The sequence below is a fragment of the Chlamydotis macqueenii genome, chromosome Z, assembly GCF_036417535.1.
Source record: "Chlamydotis macqueenii isolate bChlMac1 chromosome Z, bChlMac1.mat, whole genome shotgun sequence".
Classification (NCBI taxonomy): domain Eukaryota; kingdom Metazoa; phylum Chordata; class Aves; order Otidiformes; family Otididae; genus Chlamydotis; species Chlamydotis macqueenii.
The window spans coordinates 23003273-23030892 of NC_141593.1; the positions used below are offsets into that span (position 1 = coordinate 23003273).

General features: G+C 38.3%; 1 protein-coding gene across 3 annotated transcripts in view; it reads left to right on the top strand.

The window, feature by feature from the left end:
* The window catches only part of PIK3R1 (phosphoinositide-3-kinase regulatory subunit 1), a 58957-nt gene that overhangs the window by 13402 nt on the left and 17935 nt on the right, over nucleotides 1-27620 (top strand). For 2 of the 3 annotated variants that reach the window (XM_086770013.1, XM_086770012.1), the window contains exons 3-7: nucleotides 18401-18493; nucleotides 19878-19952; nucleotides 22906-23037; nucleotides 23915-24116; nucleotides 24309-24388. In XM_086770013.1, the coding sequence (XP_086626139.1) occupies nucleotides 18401-18493; nucleotides 19878-19952; nucleotides 22906-23037; nucleotides 23915-24116; nucleotides 24309-24388 (582 nt within the window). Of the gene's footprint in view, nucleotides 1-14054; nucleotides 14223-18400; nucleotides 18494-19877; nucleotides 19953-22905; nucleotides 23038-23914; nucleotides 24117-24308; nucleotides 24389-27620 lie in introns of those variants that run through there. The other variant, XM_086770014.1, reaches the window with a different exon arrangement.

Below are 27620 nucleotides of genomic sequence, written 5' to 3' on the forward strand. Positions count from 1 at the left end.
GAGGGGTCCTCAAGAGCACAGAGGAATGAATGTTTGAATTCTCTTTGCTCTGCTGTATTTATAATTTATTACCATTGTTTGAAAGATTAGCATACACTCCCCACTGCTTTCATGTTTTTTCTAACTTCCTCTTGGGTCAAACTTAGTGCTGACAACTCCAAAACCCTTCTTGTAGTATGTGTAAGCTGCAGTCCCCTACGTGAAATGAGGGATTTTTGCAATCTCATTATTATCAGGACACTTTGTGGGGGTTGTATTAAATAACTCACTTAACAATGTTTACTACAGAGCGACTAACATGAAGTCTCGCTTCTTTTGAGCTGCCTTCTCAGATTTGGGAGAAATCTGAATGTCTGCTAGAGGAACATTTGGCGCTCATCTGTTGAGTGTAATACTGATCATTGCTTTGGACTACTCTCGTAGTGATAGTTAAAAGACTCTCATATCGTTGACATTAAAACTTGCACTGAAAAGGATAGTGGGCTCTGGGTGCCTTCCCCAGTGATTTAAGATGCAAGACTGTGAGTTGCATGTACGGTTTAGCAAAAAAGGGGAAGACAGTTACCAACTGTTATGCTTTTTCTCCAGATGTTTCCTCTAAGACAAATATCTAGGGTTTTATTATGACAGAGTAAGAACATGCCAATAAGATGAGAATGGTTGGGTTGGGGTTTTTTTTTTTTTTTTTTTCTTTTCATTGTCTGTTTGATCTAAATAGCCAGTCAATCAAATACTGTGGTAAATTATCTGGTAGTTTAGATGGAACATGCCTGTGTGAGCTGCTGTCTTCTAAACAGAGTTCAGAATCCCTTTGGATGCAAACTAAAAATAAGATTATTTAAAGTACTGATGTCCTTGAAAATATTATACGTGGTTGGGGGTTTTTTTTGTTTACTTAAAAGACTTGTTCAGACAAGAAGCAGCAGGCTGCTATTCTACTTTCCGTTAAATTGGTGGCAAACCTCATTTTGACCTCAGAAGGAAGAGGATCAGACCTATAATCAAAGTTTACTAGTATTGGGGCAAATCCTATAGTTCTTACTCACACTAGTCTCGGGCAAAATTCCTGTTGCCTTTAGCTCTGTTCTGAAGAGATTCCAGTATACGAGGTTGCATGTAGTATGAATGTGCATGAAATACGGCACAATAAATGCTGATATAAAGAACAATGTCTGCCTGTCCTTTCATGCATTTCAAAGATGTGGAAGGGAAACACTGTCAGGATCATCTCTTCTGAGGTTCTGGTCTAATGTGGAGCACGGAATTTTACTCAGTAATTCGTGTATTGAGCTCATAACTTCTAGATAGGTTTAAAGCATGTTCCTAATTAGTCCAAACTCCTCATGTGCTTAATGTAGATGACTTAACTTCTTAGCCATTTGTATGTCCATGATATAGTAAGAATTGCAAATTTATTAGTAGAAATGTCTTCATTTGGGGGACAAACACACATTTAAATTGTATTTGGTGATAACAGTATAGAGATTATTTTTACCAACTTACTTTCTTCCATTGTATTAAGTCCTCTTCACTAATGCATATGAAAAATTTGCTCCATGCTGCTAGATACTTTGGCAGAGCTGCTTTTTTTTTCTTAGGGCTGCCTGTTTGGGTAAGTAATATGACAGTAATGAGGGTTTCTTAAAATTGAGGAGATGATACTGTGACAGTTTTAATTCTATATTCTGTTATTGTAACAAATTATTACATTTATGATAAATACAGAGCTTTATAACCTTGATGCATGTGCATATAAATAGTGGATTATACACTATAGTAGAACATTGTTAAGATTGCAAAACTATGCATCTAAAACTTGTCTTTGTACATGTAATTACACCTTCTTGTAGTGTGTGCCATCTGATACAGTTTTTAATTACTTAGTCACCTGACCCCTTTTCCCACTTATCCTTGCTTTGTTCGTTGTTGAGGTCTTCACTGTATGAGAATTGCTTCATTCTGGTTGTTTAGTTTGTGGTCCTAAGCTACCTTTTCTTCACAGCCTTCAGGCTTCTTTCTGGAAACAGGTTTCTTCATTGCCTTTTCTTCTCTTTCCAGTGACATGCTTCGTGGACCTTCACATTCACAAATATTAAGTTATCTTCAGCACACTGTTGTGAGTGAAGGTAGTATAATGATTCCTGTGAGGAATGAAGTAGACCAAAATGACAATTAAAAAATTTACTGTTTTAAGATAGTTTAAGCTTAATAGGGAGGTCATGTGAAAAAGACTTCAATAAGCTGAATCTGGGGCCAGAACTCTTAGCTTAAAGAACTCTTAAACTGTAACACTTAAACGTTCATTGAGATAACTAAAAACAGGTGCTTTTGCTACCATCTTTATTCTGCTATGCTGAAACTGCAACCTTATTTAATCAAGAGGTGTGGCAGTGCACCTTCATCCCAGTGTGACAGACAACATTTTTTCCTGGATTACTCTGTTGCTAGCACCATAGATTAGATTTCTCTTTTGGGAAATACTAGTTTAGAAAGTCGAAATCAAAGCAGCTTCAGTGTGGATGATAGATGAGTAATGGAGGAGATATGAAAAATACTCTTGACACTTTTAATGGTTATTTGATAACTTTCCAGACATGCTAGAAATATGGGAAGAGTGTTCTGCCATGGAGGAATCTGCTGTGAGGCACCAGATCTTTATAACAAGTTGGAGAAATTGAAGGATCCACATGAAGTTGTCTGCAAAACCTTTGTTTTACTAGGTTTTTCATATTTCGTGTCTTCTAGATACTGATGTGGAAATTGTAGGGTCATTGGATTTGTGTGTACAAACAAGACACAGGACTCTGAAGAACTATAGCATTTGATCTTTGAAAACCAAGAGTGTATGCATGCATGCTCCTATGAAAACCCCAAACTGCAAAAATCGTTTGTAGTGGGCTAGAGAGGCATTTGCCAGATTACGTGCAAGTACATACATGTGTGTTTCACTGTTTGATTGCCGTAGGAGACTGGTGTTTAAGTTGGCAGATATACTTATTAAAAGCAAAGCTCTTTGGCTGGCATGATTACAGAATGCCAGAAGGAGAAAGAGACCAAACACTGAGAGAGAAAGAGTGTGCAATATGCAGAAAGCATGAGGAAGCTATAAAGCCAGCAGGAAAAAGTAGACTTAACTGTGGTTCCAGTTTGTTCTATTGGGCTCAAGTTGATAGCCATGCAGAAGTAAAAGCATGATGTTCTCTCACTTTAATATGAATTTAACGTTTTGGAAAATACAGAGTTTTCTGTTATGTTAAGTATGATTTGGTCACCTGTTTCCAGCCTGTCAGAAATCTTTAATCCATTCTTATTTTTCTGACTCAAATGGAAAAAAAAAAAAATCTTTATTAGCTTGATGCAAGACTGCAGTATTGACTCCCAGTATATGTTAAATTGCTGCGTGTAATTTGGTGATATGTAATTTGTAGCTATTTTGAGTAAAGAAAAAACAAGCCAAACCAAACACGAACCCAGTCTTTATACTTAGTAGTTTAGAACAAAACTGCCCTGCAAGGTTTTGGAAGCAGCAGCCAAACAAGTTGAGTACGTGTGTCTAGAGAAGTCTACACCTGTGGCCTCACACTTTCTCACTCAAGTTGGGTCCCTTTGCAACCTCAGGCAGCACAGATTAGAATATTCACGTGGTCCTTTGCATTATTTATTCCTAGTTGAATGCCATTAGAATAACCAGCTGCCTTGCTCTATCTCCTCAGACATCTTGGTTTCAGAACAAGGTTTGAAATATGGGAAGCTGGCTGGTGGAAAGGTGACTGATGTAGTGAAACACAAGAAAAGAGAAGCAGAAGGGTTGACTCCCCTGAGAGATCAATAAATATGCTATTAAAAAAAAAAAAAACTCAAAACAAAAACCAAACAGCATTTCCCTTAAAACAAGACCTAGATTTAGATGGTTAGTCTTACTGATCTCGCTAAAAGAGGTGATTAGTGGCACATTTACTATGAAACTTTTGGGAGGTGGCAGGCTCCAGTTCAGTGATTCTGCGTCCTGCAAGAATAGGGTACCTGGTGGTAGCGTAGCAGAGCTTACATGAGTTACACCGGCTGTCTGCTGCATCTGCCATTTTTGAGGAGCTTTATCTTCTAAAAGCTTCAGTAAAGTTCTCTGAAGATGCTGCAGCTGAGCTAATTAAGATACAGTTTTCTTCCAGCTTCATGCACAAATTTGGAAGGGTAAAATTAGAAGGAGAGAGAGGTAGAAAGATGCTTGTTCTGATGTAGAAGGCGGTTCATGTGAACTACACTTAAAAATGGAGTCATAAGCCTGTTAGAAAAATCAGGTCAGTTTAAAATTAAAGCATTCCTCTTCCTTCTGTTCTCAACAGGGAGCTGTTTTTCTGGAAGGATTCTCCATCTGGGAGTCAAGTGAGACATCCTTTCCCGCCTGGGCATGGCCCATATTTAAATACATAAATAATTCTATGAATTCCTTTAAAAAGGTAAAATGAAAAGAGAAAGAGGTGTTCCCTTCTGGTAGGGTCAAAGAAAGGTAACTCTGGTTCTTTCTTTTGGCAAGATGACCAGGGGACTCCTCTGGAGCACAATAACAAAACCAGACGTGTAAGACTTCCTTTCCCACCTCCCCAGTGGCACAGCAGGAAAACAACCAGGATATACCTGGTCTTTTGGCAGATTAGCAGCCAATTCCCAGTTCTTGCTGGCCAGTGTGGAAGAAGGCTTATTCCTTCCAGCCTTCAGCCTCACAAACCTCCACCCATTTCTTAGTGAGTCATAGCTGAAAGACCTTTTCACATGTTTGATCACATCTTGTGCAAGTCAGGGATGTATTTTTACTCCTTTATTGCGTCCTATAGTCAACATTCTGAATGAGCTGAGTGATGGCAGCTTTAAGCTCTGTTTGTATGTATGTGGAAATAGACATAGATGTGCAGATAGATAGTGCCATTCTGTTTTCAAATGTAGATGGGTTAGTAGACTAGCTAACTTTCTTGGCAGGAGCAGGATGGTGGAAAAACTGGTTTGGGTTTTTTGTGTGTGTGAACTGTAGAAGCTCTCTACACTTGCAGCACTTAAATACTCAACAAAGTAGTATTTCTTGGCATCTTCATTTATACACTCAGTACTCCTCTGAGTTCGGAGGCAGTCAAGATGAGCGTTGATCCTGCTCCCCATGAATTTTCTACAGGGAAGTCAGAGAATGTCCACAGCACATTCACCTGTGCAGGAACACGTCAGTGTAGGGCAACTGCCTGATGGCAGAGGCAAGGAAGGGAAGCAGCAGGCCAGAATGCTTCTCGCTCACTCACCTCTTGAGTCTTTGTTGAGGACTTAAAAAGAGCTTCTGCCCCCCTAGCTTCTTCCCTAGAAAAGCAGCTTTCATTTGATCCACCTGAGTTAAAAATCACACGGAACATGTTATCTGTTCTTAGCCAGACATGTATGTTTGTTTTAGTTTCCACAACACCTCTGCAGTTTAGGCTTTCCACTTCCAAAATCTTTTTTGCAGTTATTTCAGCTTCTTCTGCTCAGCGTCACTCCTTCACAACAACTGCTTGTTTTCACCAGGGACACATTTTTCTTTGTTTTAGACCCTAAAAAACTCTTTAATATTGTAGGGTTGCATGGAGGTTGCAAAAGGATTTCTCTGAGTTGAAGTGCTTAGAATTATGCTTCAGTTTTCTTAAAGAGAGGCTCTGTCTCTTGCTTTTAGTACTTTGCAAATGAATCCTCCCAGTGCAGACTGAAATCCTGTTCCATACTTCCTTACCCTGACTTCAATTAATCTTTGGCTTGCAGGCGGTGATGTAAAAACAGCCAGTTTTTCATGCTAGTTTTTCATTAGCACCATTGTTGTTATTATTTCCAACTCTAACTATTCTATGATTCTTTTTTTACACTTCCTATAAACAGGTCTTGCACTACATAAATTTCTGCAACCGAGTGTGGTAGACAGTACACAAATGAAGGTCTTTGTCCCGTTGCAGTTAGCTAGCCAGTTGAGACCATGACTGCTATGTAAAAGTCCATGAAGTTCGCTGACCAGTTTAACTGCTAAGGTGTAACGTAAAATTACTTCAACAGTGGAGTGTGAACAAACAGTGGTTTATGAAAGAGAGGTCTTTAAGTTCATGCATTAAGTACGTATACTTCATATTCTGTACATACTGTTTGTGTAGTATCTTGATCGTGTGAAATATATTGGAATGAGAAATCATCACTGACATTGCTATGCAGAGAAATCTTGACAGATATATGATATGGGCTGAAAAATCTTGTTACATACAGACCAAGAGTTTTTGCCCTTATCTGAAATTAAAGATGATGGTGGGATTAACTCTGTAGATCCAGTTCAGGAATTTCCTAATAATGTTGCTGTTTCTATATCTGTGTCAGATCAGCTCATGGTTTAATGACTATAAAGATTAACCCAGTTTTACTTTCTTAGAAGATTGCCTTTCAGCATTTCTATATTCCTCTTGCTACAGCTGGAGCCCTAAGCTTTTTCTTATCTTTTTTTTTTTTTTTTTTTTTTTAAGAGGAGAAAAAGGCTTGATTAGAAATACATTAGTTTTCAGAATAAAAAAGTCTTTCTGATGCTGGCTTGTTGTTACCTTTGTTTGCATTTTTTTTTTCCTGGTGACTGCTATGCACTCATTATTTTTAACTTTCTGTGTACTTATAAATGTTTCCCATAATCCGCAAAAGATGAAGGAGCTGTTTTGTCTTTTATCTGTCAGCAGCTTCTGCCAGTACTTTTATGTAAATCTACAAGATCTAAACAACTTGACTTCTCAAGCACAGTAATACACACTATCTTTTTCTTGTAGTAGTGAAGAGCTTATTATTTTCCTCTAGGTTGCTTGCCTGTGGATAGTTTGAGGGAGATTTGTTGGTGCTTTTTCCCCATTAGTTTCTCCACAGCAAAAAGGTAACAAAACAAAGTATTCTTTCAGAGCAAAACAATATACTGTCCTGAGTTTTTGTCTTACGATTATTCAACAGAAAGAGAATGTTTTAAAATATGCTTCTCAAGCAAAGGTGTTATCACAAACTAGTGATGGCTTTGCATAAGAAACAACTTCATGGAACCAAAAAAAAAAAAACCAGCAGTAAGGAACAGAGATCCTTTACAGGTGGGACAGGTCATTCTGGACAGAGTTCCAGTATCCCTTGTATCTCACAGTGAACGCCCATCCAGCCATCCTGTCTCAGTTACAAAAAGCAGGTGCTGCTGCAGCACCATTACTAACGATCACCATGGTTATATGTAAAGGGAATTGAGGTTGGTTAGTGCTGAACTTTTCAGAAGATGCATGTCACTGCTTTTTAGGTAAAATGATTCCAGCACAGGAATTCGTTCTACCTGTGAAATTTTTCCTAGTGGAGGTTATTCAAATCATCTCACTGTGACTCTTCACTGGCTGGCCAGAATCAACATTTTCAAGTGCCTTTTGAGAAGGACCTCAGCATTCCTTCCCTTAAAAGACAGGCAGCTGTCTCTCTCTTAAGTGACGAAGTTTTCTAGGAACAACCAAGCACGTATTTCCTTTCCCACTTGCTAGGAAGAACTCGAGAACAAGTTGTGAAGCAAAGTACTCTTGCATGGGAAGCAGAGTTGAGATGAGATAATAGAAAATTCAGTTTTGAAGAGGAAAGTGAATAGGAGAATATGAGCCTTCTGGACAACCATGTGCCCTTGTACAATCTGGATAATGCTCCAGGTAATAAACACCTCTGTTCTTCAGCTGGGTTCTGGCCCTTGAGAGCACGAGGCTTTGCGTGCTGAAATGGCAGAGTAATTTCATGGGAAGAATGCTATGACATTATGTGGAAAGAGACAAAAGAAAGAACTGAAATTGCACAGGCAGCCTTAGTTCTTTGTTTTCTGAGTGCTTGACCTTGTGGTCTTAATGCTCGTTTAATGTAGGTTTGTTTATGTGTCTCTGTAGTATACCAGGCATCAGACAGAGGGAGCTTTGCTAATGATTCCTTGTAGAGTAACTGTAGTAAAGTACCTTGTAAACGTATTAACTTACATATAGTCTCTTTAAAATAAATTACACTTTTACTAGAGTTTTGCTGTTCCTTTTTTTAAAAAAAAAATGAATCTGGAGAGTGCAGAAGTTAATACAATATCATGGCTTTAGTGTCCTTCGGAAGGATGAGGTAGGGTTTGTGGGAAGACAGCTGGCATTGATTCTAAGAGATCGCTTAGTTAATCATAAGACCAATAAGGGAAGTTTTGTTTGTAGAGAACTATCACAAGTTTGTTCCGATTCTGATAAGGGCTTCTAGGTACTACTACTGCAATCTGGATGTTTAATGACAATAACCCTCAAGGCTGCAATGAGGACCTGATAAGTAGGTCGCAGGATGCAGCTGCCAGTGGAACGTGCTGTTTGTCCATACACCTGCACTATCCAGACTACACTTGAATATTCAGTGTCATATATTTTTATTCCTGATATCTTGTATGGTTTCATGTGGAAGCACTGCCAGAAGCTGGAATGGTAAGTTTTTCATTGCCAGTTAGTATCTTTGAGGAGATTTGGGAAGAATTAGTCAAATTCTTGCAGAGCTCAGCTTGTTTTTAGCCCTGGAGCAGCAGTCCTGAAGGAAGAGGAGGGAATATAACAAGCCTCACTTGATGAAAAAGGCAGTGTTTTTTGCTTCGCTAGTCCAGCTTCTTGATTGACCCTGTCCTCTCCCTCCCTTATGTCACCTCTGTCATAATCTCCTTGCTTGTGGGGATGCAGTAGCTTGGTACCCACTGTACATTTTACCTCTCGTGCTAACATCTCTGTAACTAAAAACTGCTGGCCGGGAACTTGCAGACACCACCAAGACACAAAAAATAGATGTTGGCTTGTTAAAATATTTTATTTCTTTGTCCTCAGAATCATGCTCTGAGGACCACGCTGGCTCATTCTGTTTAGAGACGTTAACCTGCTCGTCCATTTAAAGTGATGCTCCTTGGGACTCTGAGAACGCTGCTACCAGCTGTGCTCCTGCAGGTCACACGGGGCTTGGGGTTATCCCTGGGAATGAGGGGTAAGAGGGAATTACATATCTGTCTGCCAGCCCTCAGAAAAGTGTGGGAAACCTCTAGCCGTGCCCTATGCTGCAGACCGCAGGAAGGAGGTGAGACGCACCTCTCCCGGAGATCGGCAGTAGCCAAGCCCTGGTGCCAGCTTGCTTGGGGTTTAGCTTCAGCTGTGCCTGTCCTGGGCCCCCTCTTCTGCTCCTCAGCTTATTGAGTGCCCTCCTCTGCTTAGAAGCAGAAAGACATCTTTTACTACGTTCTTGCTTATTTCTTATTTTCCTATTTCTGCTTGTCTTGCAGCATATTGAAAGAACAGTTGAATAAGCAAGTGGTTTTCACATCTCCTCCTTGGGATTTTGGAGGGGTTTATTTCGCAAAACAGTTTATGCCTTATGTGTGCCATTATAATGCAGTGTACTGCATGCCAGAATATTGCACTTAGTTGTTTTTTTTTCATAAGCCTTGCATTTTTTCCTCAGAACAGGGCTGCTCATTTCTCTAATTATGTTAATATCAATTGTAAATAGTTGCGGCCATTTCAAATCCTAAATTCAGTTCTAGTTTGAAAAGGAGCATTGCAAAAGCTCACCCATAGAGGGAAGCAGAATACTGTCTTTACAACAATTTTAACTACAGGCTGTCTTTTAAAAATTATCTGTGCTTCAGTTGAAGCCAACAAAGAACATCTGTTGTCTTATTTATAGCTCCTATTTCTAAGAAGTATATGCTGTAGCAGATGAGAAAAGTGCCTGACAGCTCATAATTCATAAAGTTACTGAGGTTTAATCTGAGAGAATAGTATGTACAGAATTCCTTCCCAGTACAGACAGTGTCACTTCCCTTTTAACAGATGATAGAAATAGGGCTTTATGAAACATTATTAATAAGTGTGAAACATGATTAGCAGCCATTATTAAAAGTATTAAATTATTATGAAGGAATATACTACTTTACACTATGTTGCTTGGTCGTTTTATTTTTCTGCTTATTTGTGCAGCTGAAATTTCCTCAAACCAGACACCTTCTTCTTTTTTTTTCTTTCTCTCCACACTTTCATTTTGTTTTGTCTTAAAGGAATTCTTTGCTGATTGAGGCAGCAGCTCTGTGACAAGCATTCATTTTTGTGTCAGATAAGGGTAGAGAGACCCCAGATTTCTTTCAGGAGAATTACATTGTAAAGTATGACTTTCTATATCAAAGCTTTGTTCTGTCTAGTTCTGCCATCTATTGTTCATAGATTATTTTCTTGCACTAATCTGTATTTGCCTGGGCTTGTTTCCCCTCAGTTCTCATAGTTGCCCCTTATTCTTCTTAGCACTAAGAGTACAGGTGGTGATAAATGGGGATGAAGAGAGGAATTAGTTCTCCTGGCCCCTCAAACTTCCTTCATAATCACAGTGCACGTAATATTTTATCAGTCAGATCATTGCTTACATATGTGTGCTGATAATCCTGGAAAATATCTAGGCAAAGTATTTGACTTGTCTCAGTTACAGCATTAATTTATATAAGTGACTGTGTCTTTTTTGACATACTATGTGTAGCCAGGATAAAATGAAGTAACATTCAGTTTTTATTCCGACCCTCCTAGATTCAGTGGGTTGGGCTATAAATGGCCCAATGATAATATACACCTGTTTGTCCTCCTGGAAAAATGATCTTACGGACCTGGCCTTACTCAGTTAAGTGCCACATACATAATAACCTTTTTCTACAAAAGTGAGTTTTAAATGCACTTTTCAAGCTTATAGGCAATGTTGTGAGTACCTACTTCACACAGAGGGTTCTGGAGCTGCTGGCTTTGCATTTTGGGAGGTACACTGGGGCTGACTGGAATTCAGAAGGTCATACTGATTACAACTCCTGCAGTTGTCATCCTGTGGAATAAGGCCCTTGGAAAAGTTCTTGTCACTCTGTATTACTGATGTAGGATCACAGCAGAAATATGGATGCTTTAGAAAGCTATTTGAAGTTCAGTCAGCCCTGTCATTGAGGTGCCTTAGGAAGGGTGTTTTGCTTTATTGAGGTGTTTCTCCATTGAAGATGAAGGAAAAAGAAGAATGACAGCAGATGTGATAAACCACTTTTTCAGTACAGATCTGTATTTTCTTCTGTGGCTGAAATCTTCAGCATATCATTTACAGAGAACATCTAAATGAAGTTGTCACTTCATCCTCTAGTTCATACCCAAAACCTACCAACAGATGAAAGAAGTAGACTGTGCAGGCCACATAGCATTGAAGGCTTTTAGAATTGGTGGTACTTCTATCCAGCTTCCTGGTTGTACTCCAGTCATGTAAGATCCCCAACAGGTATCATTTCCCTATTCCTTTTCGTAGCTCTGGGGTCATTCATAATGCAATAAATCTTGACTCACAGACATTTTTCTGCATAAAAGTGGGCTTCTCATGAGCCTGAGGACTGACAGTGTTGGTGGGCCAGACCATTCCTTTTTCTAGTGCTGGGATAGTTTTCACCTCCCTTCATTTCTTCTGGATCTAGTCTCCTTTGGCTGCCAAGGCTTCTGTGGTATTCTGAGTCCGCAGTCTGCCTGTTTGACAACATCTGATAAAAATAAAAGACAAGTAATAGTAGACAGACTTATTAAGCCACTTGTAATGATGTGTCAAATTCACTGAAGCTTAAATCACTTTCATATTTTTCCATTAATAGTGTTGTGATTTGAGACCTATCTAATGAAACCAGTACTGGAGAAGGTGGTTGAGCCCTGAACAGCTCTTCCTCCTGCCATTTTCAGTGATGCTTTCAGCCTCTAGAAGAATTTAACTACAGCCAAACTAAATCATCTCAGGTCAGTAAGGTCTAAGGAGGGGTATTTTTCTCTTCCAACAGTTGCAGCTGATTTTACTATCTGTTGCAGTCCTTGATTTATCTGAGACACAGTGACATCAACTTCTTTGTCTTCGCTCTCACCTTCTTGTCTTTCTTTCATCCTTGCCCAGTGAAAACCTTTTGCTACTAGCACTTGGGCAGTTCTGAAAACTCTGCTGGCCTGTTCTGTTGGTAAATGCCACTAGCCTCTCTGAAATTACGAATGCCAAGGCAAGGTTACAGTCCTCAAATCTCAGAGTGAATTTCTCTCTGGTAATACCAGACTCATCTTTTTCTTTCTTGGTCTGGCATGGAACCCAAAGCAGAGATATCTATGGAAACTTTCTCCAAGGGTTTAGCGTTTAAGGTGTCTTTAATCTTTCAGACTGTTCTACTGAAAGTTTCTGCAGAAACTTGCTGCTTCTATAAGGAAACATATAATGGACTGTGAAATGGCCTCTCACTAAAAGTTAGGAGTTTTAGGTCAGTTAGAGTCATTTCACTCTCTGACAGGTTGTGAGGCTCACGTGGCCTTTCTTACCCAGCTGATGAAAGCCGGTGCTGAGTGGGCCATGACAGCTGAGGCTCTGCATCTGGACTAGCTGCCACCGCAGGGCCCTGGGAAGCATCAGGTGATACCATCACTCGTGCAGAGGCACCTCCTGGTGCTTTCCAGTGTTATGGGATCTGAACCTGTGTTTTCGTAGGCCTGGCTCTTGGTGTGTTCACAGTGCAGTCTCCTGAAGCGCTGATGTCTTTGGTTTGGGAGTCTCTAGCAGTCAGCACACAGGAGTACGTTGGACTGCCTCCGTTCATACCACTGCCTTAAAGGCTCTGCAGGAATGGCAAACTGCCCACTTTTCCAATGCATCTTCCCTTGAACTTGACATTGCATACTGATAGGTGATTACGTTCAGACATTATGGATCCTTATTGAAATTCAGATTCTGATTCAAGAAAGATAAGTGATAACAGTGGAACACTTTTAAAATTCCATTTCCCATACCTAGTGGGAGTACATAACTGCTGAAATATGAGCATTTGCATCAAGAAAGTAAGCTCCCACATTTTCCAGAATCTTCAATAGCAAGCCTGAGTGTTGAACTTTGGGGAAAACCCTCCTTGCCACAACTTGTTATGCCTTGTACCACTGATGGTGCCACTAGCAAAAGTACTTTGGGTGCTCGATCAGCTGTTGTTTCTTCACAGTTTACTGGCTCATCTTGTTGGAGGCATTATCACAACTTGCTTGACAAAGACCTTTCCTTCTGCCTTTCTTCTTCTGCATTAATTAATTAATATGCTTCTGTTTATTATAGTTAATTTCAGTGCTGGTGGTACCATTCACATTTGCACATACTGTATGACTTTCAAACAAGGATATGTGTAAATCTATGAATGCGTAATTCACTGTGTTAGTGGATACAGTTGCATGCATAAAGAGTACATCTGCACGCACATAAGCCAGTTCTGATCATCTTAAGACCTGAGCTCCTAAATATTAGGCTGTGGAGCTGTGTTGTCATCAAATGCAACTTAAATGCCATTTCTGAAAAAAAGGACAACATGCATGGAGTAATCTTGACTCAAAGCTAAACTCAAGTAACATTAGTATATAGTTCCTGTAAAATGTTTAGAAATTAAACTCCTTTCCATGGTGTGTATTGTTAAATTTTAAGTTGTTTTTTTTTTTTAATATTCATTTTAGTTTATCTTCTAGCAGTAAAGAAAAGTTTGGCTCGGAAGTATCTGAAGCCAAATTCCAGCTTTAAATTTCCACTTGTCATTGCCAGGTACTAACTCTAAAGTATCTCTTTTTACTGAGAACCCTTCCAAAAGGTGCAGCTGTGTGCTGGTTTCATCTTGCACTTTGTAGCAGTGTTGGCAACCCTTGAATGTAAGGTATGCTCTCATCAACGCTGTGGTTGCCTTAGAGCTGTTCAGGCCTGTCTGTATTCAGGGAGAGGGGAGAGTTTGCAGATTGGAGCGAACCCTTGCTGGTGGTTCGTCTCATTGGTTCTCACTGTGGCAAGGTAAAAATAGAGCTAGTGGAAAAACCAGCTTTTATCATGTGGCATCAGAAGCTTCCCTTAATATCTCGAAACCCACTACCAGACTTGTGACAAGAAAGAAGACGTGAACACTGTATGACAGCTTTTCAGAACCTCAGTATTTTGGAGACTGTGCAATTTTTAAAAAATTATGCAAATTGGGGGGAAAAAAATGATTGCTTTAAGTGAAAAATTTATACTGGATTGTAGCAAAAGGATCTACAAAGTTGTGCAGATTCTTAAGAGTGGATTTGGTTCTCCAAACCTCTGTGCTGTGCTACAGCATGCTTCAAAGCAAAAGATACTTTTGAAATCAGGTACTAAATGCAGGTTGCATGTGGGCTTTTGTTCTCTTCTATTTTATTAAAACTGACCTCTCTGAAAAGTTTTTCTTTCCCTCTGTAGATCTTAATACGCATACTGAATTTTCTTCTGGAACACGAAATCTAGAATCAGGACTTCTTTAAGGACATCTTGTATTATGGCTCTGGGAGTCAAATTGTTTTTTTCCAAAATTAGGTGTACTTGTCTTTAGTTTAACCTCTGCCATTTCCTCGCAGCATTTTGAAGTTGAATGGCACTGTTCCAAATTTGACTGTCTTCTGTGTAAATGTTATAAACTGGCTCTCGTTCTATAAGTACTGTTACGTCTTTTTTTTTTTTCTGACAGATGTGTGTTTCATGAGGTGTTTTGCCTTAAATGAACATAATTTTCTATTTTGTGTAAAAGTTCAGAAGTTTAAAGTACAGGTCAGTATGATGCTGTAAGTTAATTATATTGGAGATGGTGCATTGAGTAGGAAATCCTAGAACAGGTAGCGGGTTAAGTGATTCTGATTTGTTAATGCTATCTTCTACGTGCTGATGAAGTGAATGTTTTTTTCAGTGTTGCTGAACGCTGTAACTGTGTGACTTAGACATATTCTGTCATTGCTGTGTTGAAGGTAACTGCAGGTTTTGTCCCTACTGTTCTGTGTGTGCATGGTATTAAAAGAGGTGAACATCCTGAGTTTTCAGTCAAACACACAAGTATGTTACAATTTGTGTATTTATGGAGTAGATTGTCATTATTTTAAAGGCTCTCTTCATATCTAAAACTTCAGCAATGTCTCTGGTAGGTAGAAATTTCCAGTTTTGGAGAAAAGGAATGGGGTACAGGAAACAAGAGACATCAAAAATCCTCTGAACTCCTAACATATTAATATTTTTCTAACTGCATATTTTAGAGTAGCAGAGGAGTGTTGAAAGTATTTCCTTTTAACTAATGTGACGTTTGCTTTACATGCATATGTCCTGTAGACATATTATAGATTATATAAATATAAAGGTAAATGCCTAGCTTCCAAAAGTCTTTCACTAAGAATATTATTGATCCAAGAATACTGTACAACAAAGAGATTCAGTAACAGATAATGATACAAACATAGTTTATAAGCTAAGATCCTGCATGAAGTGTAGATGAAAAGCATGAAAAGTCAGGTAGGTTGCAGGCAGAGGCACTCTCTGTTTAGATAATCTGGGTAAGGCCTGCATCCACCCCATCCTTTATATCCCATGGAGACCAACTATTTTCTGGAGTGAATTTCTTCGCCCTGCAAGGGCTTCTTCCCGTGTCAGGAAGTCTTCTCCTGACATTGAGTTCTCCTTTTTGCTTGGCTTGGACTGCATCCCTCATGTAGAAAATCTAAATCTAGTGGGAAATTTAATTATTGTTCTAAATACACCTTGTTTATAGGTATTTGGAGTACCATAATTTCAAGGCACCATTAGATTAATGTGAGAAAGCACAGTTCTGTCTGCTGCTCAGTAGCCTGGATGGACCATCCCTGAACTGCCAAGCTGTCATCTGAAACGTTTCACATGTCTGTCAGATCTGACTTCCATCATCTCTCTCTGTTTCTCTTTCTTCATCTCTCCTTTCTTTCCTCACTTTCAGTTAAGACTGTTGACTGTTGGTGCATGGTGCTTCCAGCTGGAATTATGAGATGAGCATCTCTGTTCGGAGATGATGCAATTTCATAGTTGTTATGCAAGAGGGAGAAATGTACTTAATGTAACTAGCTACCTAAGGGAGCAGAAAGTTACTTTCATAAGTAAAAATATGTAAACTCTGTTTGTAAAACCTGTTCTTCCTCTACTGCCGTGCAAGGGATGCATTTTATGCCCTTAGCATTCTGTGAGTCTATTAGTATCTCATAAGTTGATTATTTTCATAGCATACCCTTTGATATGACTCTGATCTGATCTTTCATTTATCAGTAGATTTGCCCTCATCATAAGATAAATTCATAGTTTGCAGTTGAAAGGAACTATTTGTTCTGAATATTACAAATAAAATAGTCTGAATTTCAGCATGCCTCAGCAGGGGCTGCTTGGAGTGCCACATCTTCCATAAGAGCCCAATTTGTATTTAATAAAGCAGATATGATTTTAAGCTAAAAGACGTGTTCCAGATGGAACCTGAAAGTGATTTGAAGATGTAAAGAGTTGAAAAGTCCATTCCTTCCCTGAGCAGCTTGTTCTGCATTAATAGCTATACTTGGAGATCTGCTGGTCAGCTACACCTATATAACATGTGCTGTCTTTGAAATTAGCTTTTAATAACTGTGTTATACTAAGTCAACTATCTGACAAAACTTTAGAGTTTATTATGTCTACTCATTTGCATTTTTCAGCTAACTGTGTTGCCACCAAGGAAGGAAGTAATGTGGTTTTCAACAGAACCTGTCCTCTAAAAAGCTATGCAGACAATCCTTAGTGCTGTCTTTTATTGCTTTATCGTATGAGTCTAGTATCAGGTTTTCCTTTATTTTGCCCAGGACTGATAATGTAACTAGCATGTGGTCATCTTACTTGTCGTTTCAGAGTGCAGGCTGGGCATTAGAATTCTTTTGATCCCCAGGAGTTGCTCTGATTTTCCACAAGTCAGTAAAAGTAACATCAGCAGACCAGAAATCTGCTTAGGCAACTCTTTTGGGACTCCTGAATGCTCATTTTCTGTGCCTCCTAAGTTAAACCATTATGAGTAACAGCTGTATTTGTAATGTCCTTCTCAGTTATGAATGGACTGGAAAGTATTCTATCATTATCATACCATCATTTTGCTTATTTTTGCAGGGAACATGTCTCAGTGTCCCAGTATGCTCCACTTCCATTACTGATTCATAATTCTTTATTGTCTTTCCTGTCTTTCCTCAGTTTTCTGTATTTCCACACTTCTTCTGTGCCTTCCTTATTGTCTTACCACTTTTAAATTGTTCGCATTTTTAGAAAGTTGTATGATTGTGGCTTCCAAAGTAAGGTGAAGTCTCAGTCAAAATTGTCTGCTTTCTCTTTCTCAGTTGTGCTATGTTAAATTTTTTTGCTACCTCGAATTTTTTCATTAAAAACTCTGTATTCTTATCTTGCTGTTGTGTTTTTTTTCTTTTTCTCCTTCTACTTACTTATCCTCATAATTTTGTTCAGTTTCAGTCTTCTAGCAATACCGCATGTATGTGTATATACGTAGCATGCAGCCACATGTGTGCATGTGTGTTTAAGAATTGCTCTCTCTTTGTCCGAGGTAAGTTTAATTGGGCAGAGAGCACCATCACTTAGACAATTGGCAACTTTTACTTCAGTGATGAAGTTTTGTTTATCAATCATAATCCTTCAAACTATGCCAGAGGTTTCTGGCAGTAGTTTAATATCTTTATGTAAACGTTCTTGCTTTCCAAGAGTTAAACAGGACTGCTCTAAAACTTCTGAATTATTCTTTTGGCAAAAATAGTGTGTTTAGAGATAGATCATCCCTCACATTAGAGAGCCAGAACATTCCTGTATACAGTATGTTCTCTCTGCGAAGAAACTGGATTGCATGAAAACTGACTTTGTATAAAATCTGTATGCAGTTTTGTTTGAATCTGCAAAATGTCCCTTTCTCATTTATCCTTAACCAGTCATTGTAGAAAATGAATTTTTTGCTTCAAGAAAATTATGCTGTTAGTAGTATTATGTTTGAAAATTGAAAGCAAACAAAAGTTATTCAACTTTTGTATGAGTGTGAAATACTTGTTTCTACTGCTATTTCAGGCCTTTGTAAGTCTGTTTTACCCAGGCGATCCGCGACTCCCAGATGGTGATGTGTTTAGCTCCCTCATCTGGTGCATGCTGGATGTAAATGTTATAGACCAAAAGATATTTTATTTTCTTCCTTGCATTGTATTTCTGCACATCCATAGACTGCAAACTTTTATTGTGTTTTCATTTCCTAGGCAATATGGAGAGTGTTTCTGGGACTGACTGAGGTCCCTAAAAGAAAATGCTATGAAAATGCAATTGTCATCATTTTTATTCAGCTTTCTGATTAATTGTGGAGTATTCTTGTTTAGGCCTGACAAATGGATATTTGTTCCATACTTAAAAATTTATTGGTTGCTTTATGAGTCATGACTTTCATAAACAGAAATTGGATTCAGCTGTAGCTTGGCTTATTTTTATAATTTTTCTTTTACAGCTTTCTCACTTCCCGATCTTACAGAGCAGTTTGCACCTCCTGATGTTGCTCCACCGATTCTTATCAAGATAGTGGAAACAATTGAAAAGAAAGGTAAGCTGAGGAATGATCTACCAAGGTTTTTTGTTATTTATGTGAGGCAAGACTGCAGAATCAGATCTGGAGCTGGCATCTCCCCTTTCTAGAGCTGATAATGCATCACATTACTTAACAGATACAAAATAATCTACTTTAAGGTTTGTTGCATTGCTTTCTGCTCAGTAGAGGCTACTTGGATTGTGGGAGCAAAAACAAAGCTTACCTCAAATGACATTTAATAACTCGATTAATATAAGATTATTGAAAAGTAAGGGAGAAGGATTTGGTATTGACCAATAAGCACCTTATGTTGGTTATGGAAATGCCATGGTAACAGTGAATTGGATACACAGCCAAACAGGCAATGTTTTGCCTCAAGATGGGAAAAAAAATATTAAAGATGAGAAAGTTAAAAGAACTGGTTTTGTGCTTCAGTACCCTTTTCTTTATTGCTGCTGTATGCTAAGCTCTATTTTTATGTTTTTTTTCTCTCCTGCTTTCCCGTGTTGATGTCTGTCCATTCTTTTGAGGCTTTCCCCTTTCTTCCACTATGTCTTGCCTCTTTTGCCCCATTTCTGTCCTCCTGGCTCCTGCTCTGACATCGCTTTTATAGTCCTGGTGAGGTAAGGAGCAGCTCAGTGGGTCCTGCTCATTCTGTGGCCTTACAGCCAGGGACCGAGAGGAAAAGCGGTATTCTGGCTGCTGTCCGTGGAGACCTAGGTTCTCACATACTGTTCTGACACTTTAAGAAAGCATAAGCCTTTCCTGAATGAGCAGGAGCTTGCTAACATCAATGAGAATGTCCAGTGTTTAGCAACAATCTGCATAAGCAAGTACTGCTTCCAGGAAACACCACTGATACTATTAAATCATCAGTGCTCTGCATCCCTGGTGTGGCCTCTTTCCTTATGTCTTCTCTATTTTCTCTGAAGTAGGGAAGCTATGAACAGTGTATTTCACATGGGAACACTGTATTGGTGTCTTTTATTCAGGTGGCTTATCAGGCATATACAGACATTTTCTCTCACAGCAGTGATGTGACACCCTACAGACACTGTGAGGTTACGGGCTCTATGGAGAGTCAAAGGTGACCTAAGGGTTACCTTATCTGTTCCTAGCCTGGGCCTTCTACAGCCAGCCTGTGGAGGGTTGTACAGTGTACGTGGGACTGCTGGCATCTATGTTCTTCCTTGGCCAGCTTGTTCTGCAGACCTAGCAGTTTGCATGTACAAAAAGGTGCCTTAAAAAGCAATCACATTCCATAGTGTGGTAGGTGGATGGTGGTGGGAGGATGTTGTTAATTTATACTGTAAGTACTTATTTGAAGAAAACAGAAGTATGTTGTGTCATGGCAGCAGTCATTGGCGTATTAATGTATCTCATTGGGTTTTTTTTAAAGGTCTGGAGTGCTCGACTTTGTATGGAGCACAAGGCTTAAGCAGCTCAGCAGAATTAAGACAAATTCTTGAATGTGGTAAGTACAGTTCTCTTCCTTAAAGCACTAGACAAATTTTGTGGTCAGACTGCTCCTTTTTCCTTTGCTCTCCTACTCGGCTTATAAATATGTGCTGGTTCTGAATAATGTAATATTAAAAAGAGAAATAAAAATAAAAAAGGTTTCTAACTTTTACACTTAATATGAAAGGTATTTTAACTTTTACAAGTTGTCTTTTTTTTCATGGCTCCACTGTGCTTTTTTCCAAGAATAATTATTTTAGTCATTCCTTGGTCAGTTGCTTGTTTAAGGACTGACAATATATCTGTACAGAGAAAAACAAGGTGTTTTGTTCAGAAGCAAGATAAAGATACACTATTCCTGTAAGGCTGCAGGTTATTATTTTGTAAAGAAATGAGCATTTGTTTACATACAGTTCAGTCTTTGTATTTTTTTGGTCCAGTAGATGGAGAGGCAATAGCTGCGCATTCGCTGCCTGCTACAGAGATGATACTGGAAGGGAAAGAAAGAATGGAATTAATGTTGCTGCACTAGGCTGGGTTCGCAGGTTTTGAACCGTAAAATGCAATTACACCACTAACACCACATACCCACTCAAGTTTACTGAAATATATTTCCTTCTTTTTTTGGTACTCTCTATTTCCGCTTCAGGCCGAAATACACTGGCACGGCAACACTCATTTGCAGTATGAGGGATCAGGAGCTATAGTAGGAGGAGCGCTTGACCACACCTTTGCAAGCTACGGTGCAGTGTAGGGCGTGAGCTTCCACTTGCGTAAAAGAGCACAAAAATACAAGGGCTAGAAAATGAAACTGGTTATGCCATGTTGCCGAAGGAACAAAGGAAGCAAACTCAAACTGTGAAGTAGCTCTCTTCATTTTTAGTAACTGCAAATATTAACAAAATGAACAAGAGACGATACTATGAGTAATCTGTTCCTTCAAATCAAAAGAGCATCCTGTCCTTTATTGATTGTGGTGGGAGCGAAGAAGTGTATGAGTGTAGAAAGCAGGGAGAGGAGACGTGCATGTGGTGCTAGCAGCATAAGCCATGTATTTAGTATTGTAATTCTGTTTTTCAGTACAGATAAATCCAGATTTTCTATGGCACCACATGCCATAGATTGTATCTCTTAATTTATCTGAATCCCTTTTTAAGTCTCTAAACTTAAGTGTACTTTTATGAAAGGTTCATCTATCTCTTGAGATCAAGAACTTGTGGTTTTAGGTGTATTTTTATTTTAAAAGTAATTAGGTTTGAGAAAAGAAAACAGAACTTTATCCTTTAGCAACAGTGTATCTTTTGGAGTTCTCTTTAAGATAGGATCAGAATATTCCAGGACAGAGCTGGGGCAGTGGGTGTCCAGATACATGGACATAGACAGATCTCACCTCCCCCGCCTACTCTCTTTGAATTCGCAGTGTGCTAATTCAGAGAGCAAAGGCGGCTTTGGTCTCACAGTTGTGAACTGTATTAGTGTGCTGTTCTGCTTATGGTTAAAATGTTCTCCATATTAATTGGATAACTGCCTTTTAGCTTCAACACAGTGTTATCTCGCTCCAGAATCAAAGCTGACTTTCATCTGGCCAGCTCAGCAGATGGAAGAGTTCAGGTCTGTTTATGACATGACACCCAAAGAGTTGCAGAGTACCACAAGTTTATTCTTGTTCGTGTATTCATTGTAATAATTTGGGATATACTTCAAAGAATGGGTCAGCACTGAAAGAGCCAGGTTTTAATTTGGCTTGTGAAATAAAAAACATCCTGTGAGCAACAAAACTAATGAAAACTATTTCTTATGAATTTGTGGTTGGATTCTCTGACACATAATTGCTCTTGTAGAATTCATACCCGTACTGCAAGTTTTTTATAATCTAAGCCGTTTAGCATGTCTTTTTTTCTCATGTAAATTCTTTATTGTCTGATAAGAATTGAGCTGATACTGCAAGCTTTCCTTTGGGTAAAGCAGAAGGGAAGTGGAGGAGCTCTAATTTTTTCACTACCCTCTCTTGACTGCCTTTTTTCACAGTACATGTAGAAACATCTCATGTCTGATTCCTCTGCCTCCCTGATGAATTTGTTTTAAACAGGCCACATAGGTTCAGGAATTATTTTACAGGGGACTTGGCTAGCCTAGAAAGTTGTTCAGCATTAATACCTCTAAATTCTCATACAAAATATGAATCTTTGTAAATATTTAGGACTTTACTGTGCCACAGTTTCATGGTTTAAGATGAACCCTAATCTTGCTTACACTAAGTAAACATTTTTATATTTTCCTTGGGTTTTTTTTTGCTGCTGATATTCCTTGCCTCAGTGCTAACAAGTAGTCCTTTATGTGACATTCCCAAACCTTAGCCCCAGTCATAACTATCCTGGAAGGATATCAGGTTTTACAAGATAAATCTGAACAGCTGCATAAAACACCAGGCACCCAGCTCTGCACGTGTGTATTTGTTTCGACTTACAAATATTTACTTACTTATAAATATTTACAGACTTGGAGCCCGAAGTTGTTAATCAAACTTCCAGTCATAATAGAAGTAGCTACAAGTAGAGAAGCTGCATTTGCCCAGAACCTTGATTGATACTTACATCTTACACAAAATATTTACAGGTAAAACAGAGACCTGTTAAAAATATTCAGATGTTCCATAACATTGCCAACATACAGCAAGTCACAACCGTTATTCTGAGTTCAGCCCTGCACTGTATATGACAGAAGGCCACACGCAGCTGTGGAAGCCATTTGGCTCATCAGATGCCAAAGGCCTGGGCATGGTGTTGAGTTTTGTGTGTTCTTCACCTCAAAGATGTTTCTTGGTGTCATACATTTTTTCTTAAAGAGTTATTCCCCGTAAACCAGATATAAGTTTGCAGTTTTGGCTTGGTATGAAGCCCTAATATCATGAGCCTGTCTATTTTTTCCAGTTTCTAATGTCTAAAAAGTATGTTGCTCTTTCCCTTTAGATGCCTCTTCATTGGATTTGGAGACTTTTGATGTGCACACTTTATCAGATGCTCTCAAGAGGTATCTCCTGGACTTGCCAAATCCCATCATTCCAGCAGCTGTTTACAGTGACATGATTTCTGTACCTCAAGGTATGATTATCCCATTATTTCAAATGTCAAACAAAAAAGCTTTTATTAGGATTCTGAATAGCCAGTGGTCCAGCTGTCACACACAGAACAAGGAAGATTCTGCACAACCTGGCAGCATCTCAGAAAACATATATACCTTCACCACTTTTGATTAAAGCTTTTTCAGTTCAGATAGAGACATGCATTATTTACTTACCTATTTAGGTAAACATAATGGAAAACATAAGGGATAACACAGTTCTCTACATTTTAGTAAGCGGAATGACTATAGGAAAACTGAGGGGAAAAATCAAGGACTTATCTGTATGCAGAAAGCTAATTTTTAACTTTTTATCAATGCTGACAAAGTCAATATATTAGAGGTCATGGTGTTCTGCAGTAAGTTGGGAGTTTCAGATTATGAAGTAAGAAATATGTGCATGTAAGATTCATCATCTACTGTGGTCGTTTCAAACAAGTACAGCTTATAGGCTTTCAGCATGTGGGCCAAGTATTCTGTTATATATCTTGGGACAGGATATTGTTACTGGTAACCTTCAAAGTTAGAACAGCACCTGTGAGACTTATCTAGTGCATCTCAGAATTACCCAATCGTGTGTGACAAGAGAAACTTCTACCAGTACACTCTGAACACATTGTGGTTTTTACCAAAATGCATATCTGTTTCCATTTGACTTTTAAATACTTGCTCTGTACTCTTCCCTGAGCATTTCACTTTTTTCAGAAGAAGAAAGCAGTCTTACGGCACTAATGAAGGACAGAATTATTATTTTTTTTCTGTAAAACTGATGCTTCCAAAGGAGTCGTATATAGTTTCATTTTACTTGTTGAATGTTCCTGTGCTGATATCAAGAACTTTTTATCTGTTTGCTTGCAGAAGTGCAGAGCTCAGAGGAGTATGCTCAGTTGCTGAAGAAACTAATCAGATCTCCAAATATACCTCCCCAGTATTGGCTCACACTCCAGTATTTGCTCAAACATTTCCTCAGAGTTTGTCAAGCCTCCAGCAAAAATCTCTTGAATGCGAGGTCTCTGGCTGAAATTTTCAGCCCTCTGCTTTTCAAATTCCAGATAGCAAGGTACATGGGTCATTTTATTACATTTTTTTACTGTAAATATGGGTTAGTAATATATAAAAGTAATGAATTAATTTTCTGGTCTTACTTCTAATGTGGGAGGGCATTGTTGTAAATTGTTTTTTGACTAGTTCTAATTCTAATGTAAACTTTTGCATTTTTTTGAGTTCTTACTGTCTAATCCATCTCTTCCAGCTCTGATAATACTGAACACCACGTAAAAATCCTAGAGGTTTTAATCACAAGTGAATGGAATGAGAGACAGCCGGTACCAGGTAAAAACTATTTTTAATTTAAGAAGTTTTCTTAAATTTAAAGTGCGACTTAAGGACTGTAAATGCTTCTTGATTTTCTTTTTTAATCAAACTTAAGGCAAAGTGCATAATTACAGAACTAAGTAGAAGTTGTTTACATGTTCTATAGTGATGTGCAACATTTGTCTTGTAAGAAATAGTCTTTTTCATTCAAGTAATTTAGTTACCTATACTTTGTGCAGCCTTAGGACTTTAATTTCTCTTTCAGTAAGCAGTGGATAGGAATTTCTGAATTTTTAAGACCTGTAAACCAATAGAATGCAATATCGTACTGTGGTATTGTAAATTCTGGAGATTGACTTCTCACTCTACTCCCAGACAAATTGTCTTAGAACTACAATACCCAATAGAGATAATCAGGGAAAAAAGTAAGATTTTTGCTTTTATTTACCTGTATGTATTTCTTTAATCCAGAGACTCAAAAGGTTTATCAATATTAATAAACAACACAGAAAATATGAAAACCCCATTCAGGAAAGTTAGATTACACTTGTATTGATTCTGAGAGTTAGCATCTAATTTAGTCAGCAAACAGTAAAACCTACCTCTAATTGATGCAAAAATCCTCAATTTTAAATCAAATATTTGGTAGGAGCAAGGCAGAGTTGCTGGCTGTGTGCAAAGGAAATTATTAGTGCAGAGAGACTTTAGATGTTAGCTTAAAGTAATTCCTTTTACAGCTTATTAATACAGAATATCCAAACAAAGGAGAGGGCTGTGGGGAACAGAACAGTGGGCAGGCTGTAGCAGGCTCACCTCTCTATTCAAAGTACAAGTTAAAGTTCACAGCAGTAGGACTTGTAGGGCTGCTTAAGATTTGAAGAGCTAGAATATAGCAGCAGAAAAAATTGCCAGCTCTTAGTTAGGAAACTTTGCCTAACATTTACTGTACATCTATTTTCAGCTAGTTTATACCTATTTGATTTTGTTCAAATCTGTGAAAGTAGTTAAGCAGGCATTTCCAGAACCACTGTGTATTCTTCTTCATAATACTTCATAACAACCAGGAGGGTCCAAATTTTTAATGACTATTTGTCCTATTTTACTAAGAATCAGCAAATAACTGCTAAATTTTAAAGAATTATTTTCTTTGACACCTGTTACAAGCCTTAAAAAAGCAAAATACGGTGTTGAATCCTGTAATGTTCTGAAGAGTTTGCTAATAGCGTTTTTTGAAATGGTATGTTTGCAAATGCTTTAGGGTATGTAAATTTATGTGGCTAGAGGCACTGGTTGGGACGTTACAAAAGGTAGGGTCAAGAGTGAGAGTTTCTTTAGTTTCAAAGTGAGAGTTTCTTAAGTTACACTTAAGCAATCACTTGGTCTGCAGATAGTCCTGAGTTGCTTTGTATGAGGAAAGTGTGAAAGTGAAAGGTGTTGATGTTAGAACTACTGATGAGGACAAGGAGTCTAGTCATCCTGAGAGTTATCATTAGGGCATTTGAAGAAATGTGGCTGCACCCGTCAGATTTTTAGGGTTTGACGCCACATGAATACTTAAAATCTAACATCTGCTTGTTTTCAATATTGCTTCTGCATTAAATAATATTTTATTATGCAATAGTTTATTTTGAGGGTCCTCCTGGGATTTTTCATATGATCTGTTACAAGAGCAGAACTCCTTCTCTGTGCATTTCAAAGTCCACCCTGGGCAGTGGAATGTTTTTAGTAGAACATTTGCACATCTATTTATATGCTGAAAAAAAACCCAGACACAAATTTTCAAGCTTTGTAGTCTATGGTTAGCTAGCTTCTGCTCTTAGGCCTGTAAAACACTTGAATAATTTTCAAAAGTTGAGTCTTAACAGAATGTTACGTAAATGTATAGGATTAGGATACGAGTCTGTTTTCCACACCAAAATCTCTCCGTGCCCTGATCATCTGAAGTGCTCTGTTTTTATAGTTCTCACAGAAGACTCTAAGATGTATTTTTCAGAACTACCATCTTCAAGGTTATTGCTTGTAATGGCTTGAGTTCCCACAAAAATTGTTTAGAGATACTGTAGTAAAAAGAAGATGCCTAGAAAAGATAACTTAGTTGTCATGTAAGTGTTCTGAAAATGACAAACTATAATCAAATTTTTAAAGTGCAGAAGTTAAGAGGTTTTAGGCAGAAAGAATCTTACTTGTTGAAAATAATGTAATGACAACTGAGTGATAAAGGGAAGGCCAGGTTTCTTCTCTTTTTCACAGGCTGGAGTGATAGCTCCCTCCTTTCGTTTTTCTTTCTGTTATTCCCAAGCCTGGATGACAACACTACATCTAAAACGAGCTGTGCATGAAGTTTTAGTGGTATCTTATGTGGTACATAGATACACTAAATGTAGTGTTGGAGATAACTGATCTGAATAGTGAGGAGATCTTTGCACAGCTGTGGGAGTTTTTCTTATTGCATCACCTGCTAATTATCATTCTTGCCTCAAAGCAATAGAAAGTATACAATTGGACCTTATATCTTAATGTATCTTAAAATCAGTATTTTAAATTGGGCATCTTTAATTGGACATCTTATAGCTAGAGTGATGCTTCGCACACTGTAATGCAGAAACAGGAATTACTCCTAGGCCATTACTTGATTTTTTTTTTATCATAGAACAGGTCCGGACTGATTTTTTTTTTCTCTGTCACAGTGTTCAACAGCAATCTATGCATTTTAGTTTGTGGATTAGAGCAGTGCTTAGCCGTCCACAAAAGTTAAAGTACCAAAGTTAAAAATACCTGTTGTGCCCATGTATGTAGCAGATGAAGAAAAAGTAATATTGCAGGACAAGTAAGATTGCAGAAACGGTTGGTGTTTTGAACCAGATCCATTTTCTGATTCCTCTCTCATTCTTCGAGTTTAGCAGTAGAAGAGCCAAAAGATGGTGTTAGTGGGCAAGACAGGGGATTCAACATCTCTTTTTAACACCCCAGCTTGATGAACAGCCACACAGGCTTTAATTTAAAGAGTAATGCTGATTTTACAGTCAGAAGCAAAGTGCATGTCTCTAAATATGCTATTCAAAACAATAGTATTAGAAGAAAATATCTTAATTATAACAGATTATAGCTGACAGTGCTGCTTATGTCTCATAGAATCTCTCACATCATACAGAGGTGTGAAGGCACATGTGCTTTTAGAGGTAAATATTGAAAAATAGGCTATGTTTGTAGGTGTGGAAGACTGGATGTTTTTTTCAGTTAATTTTCAAGG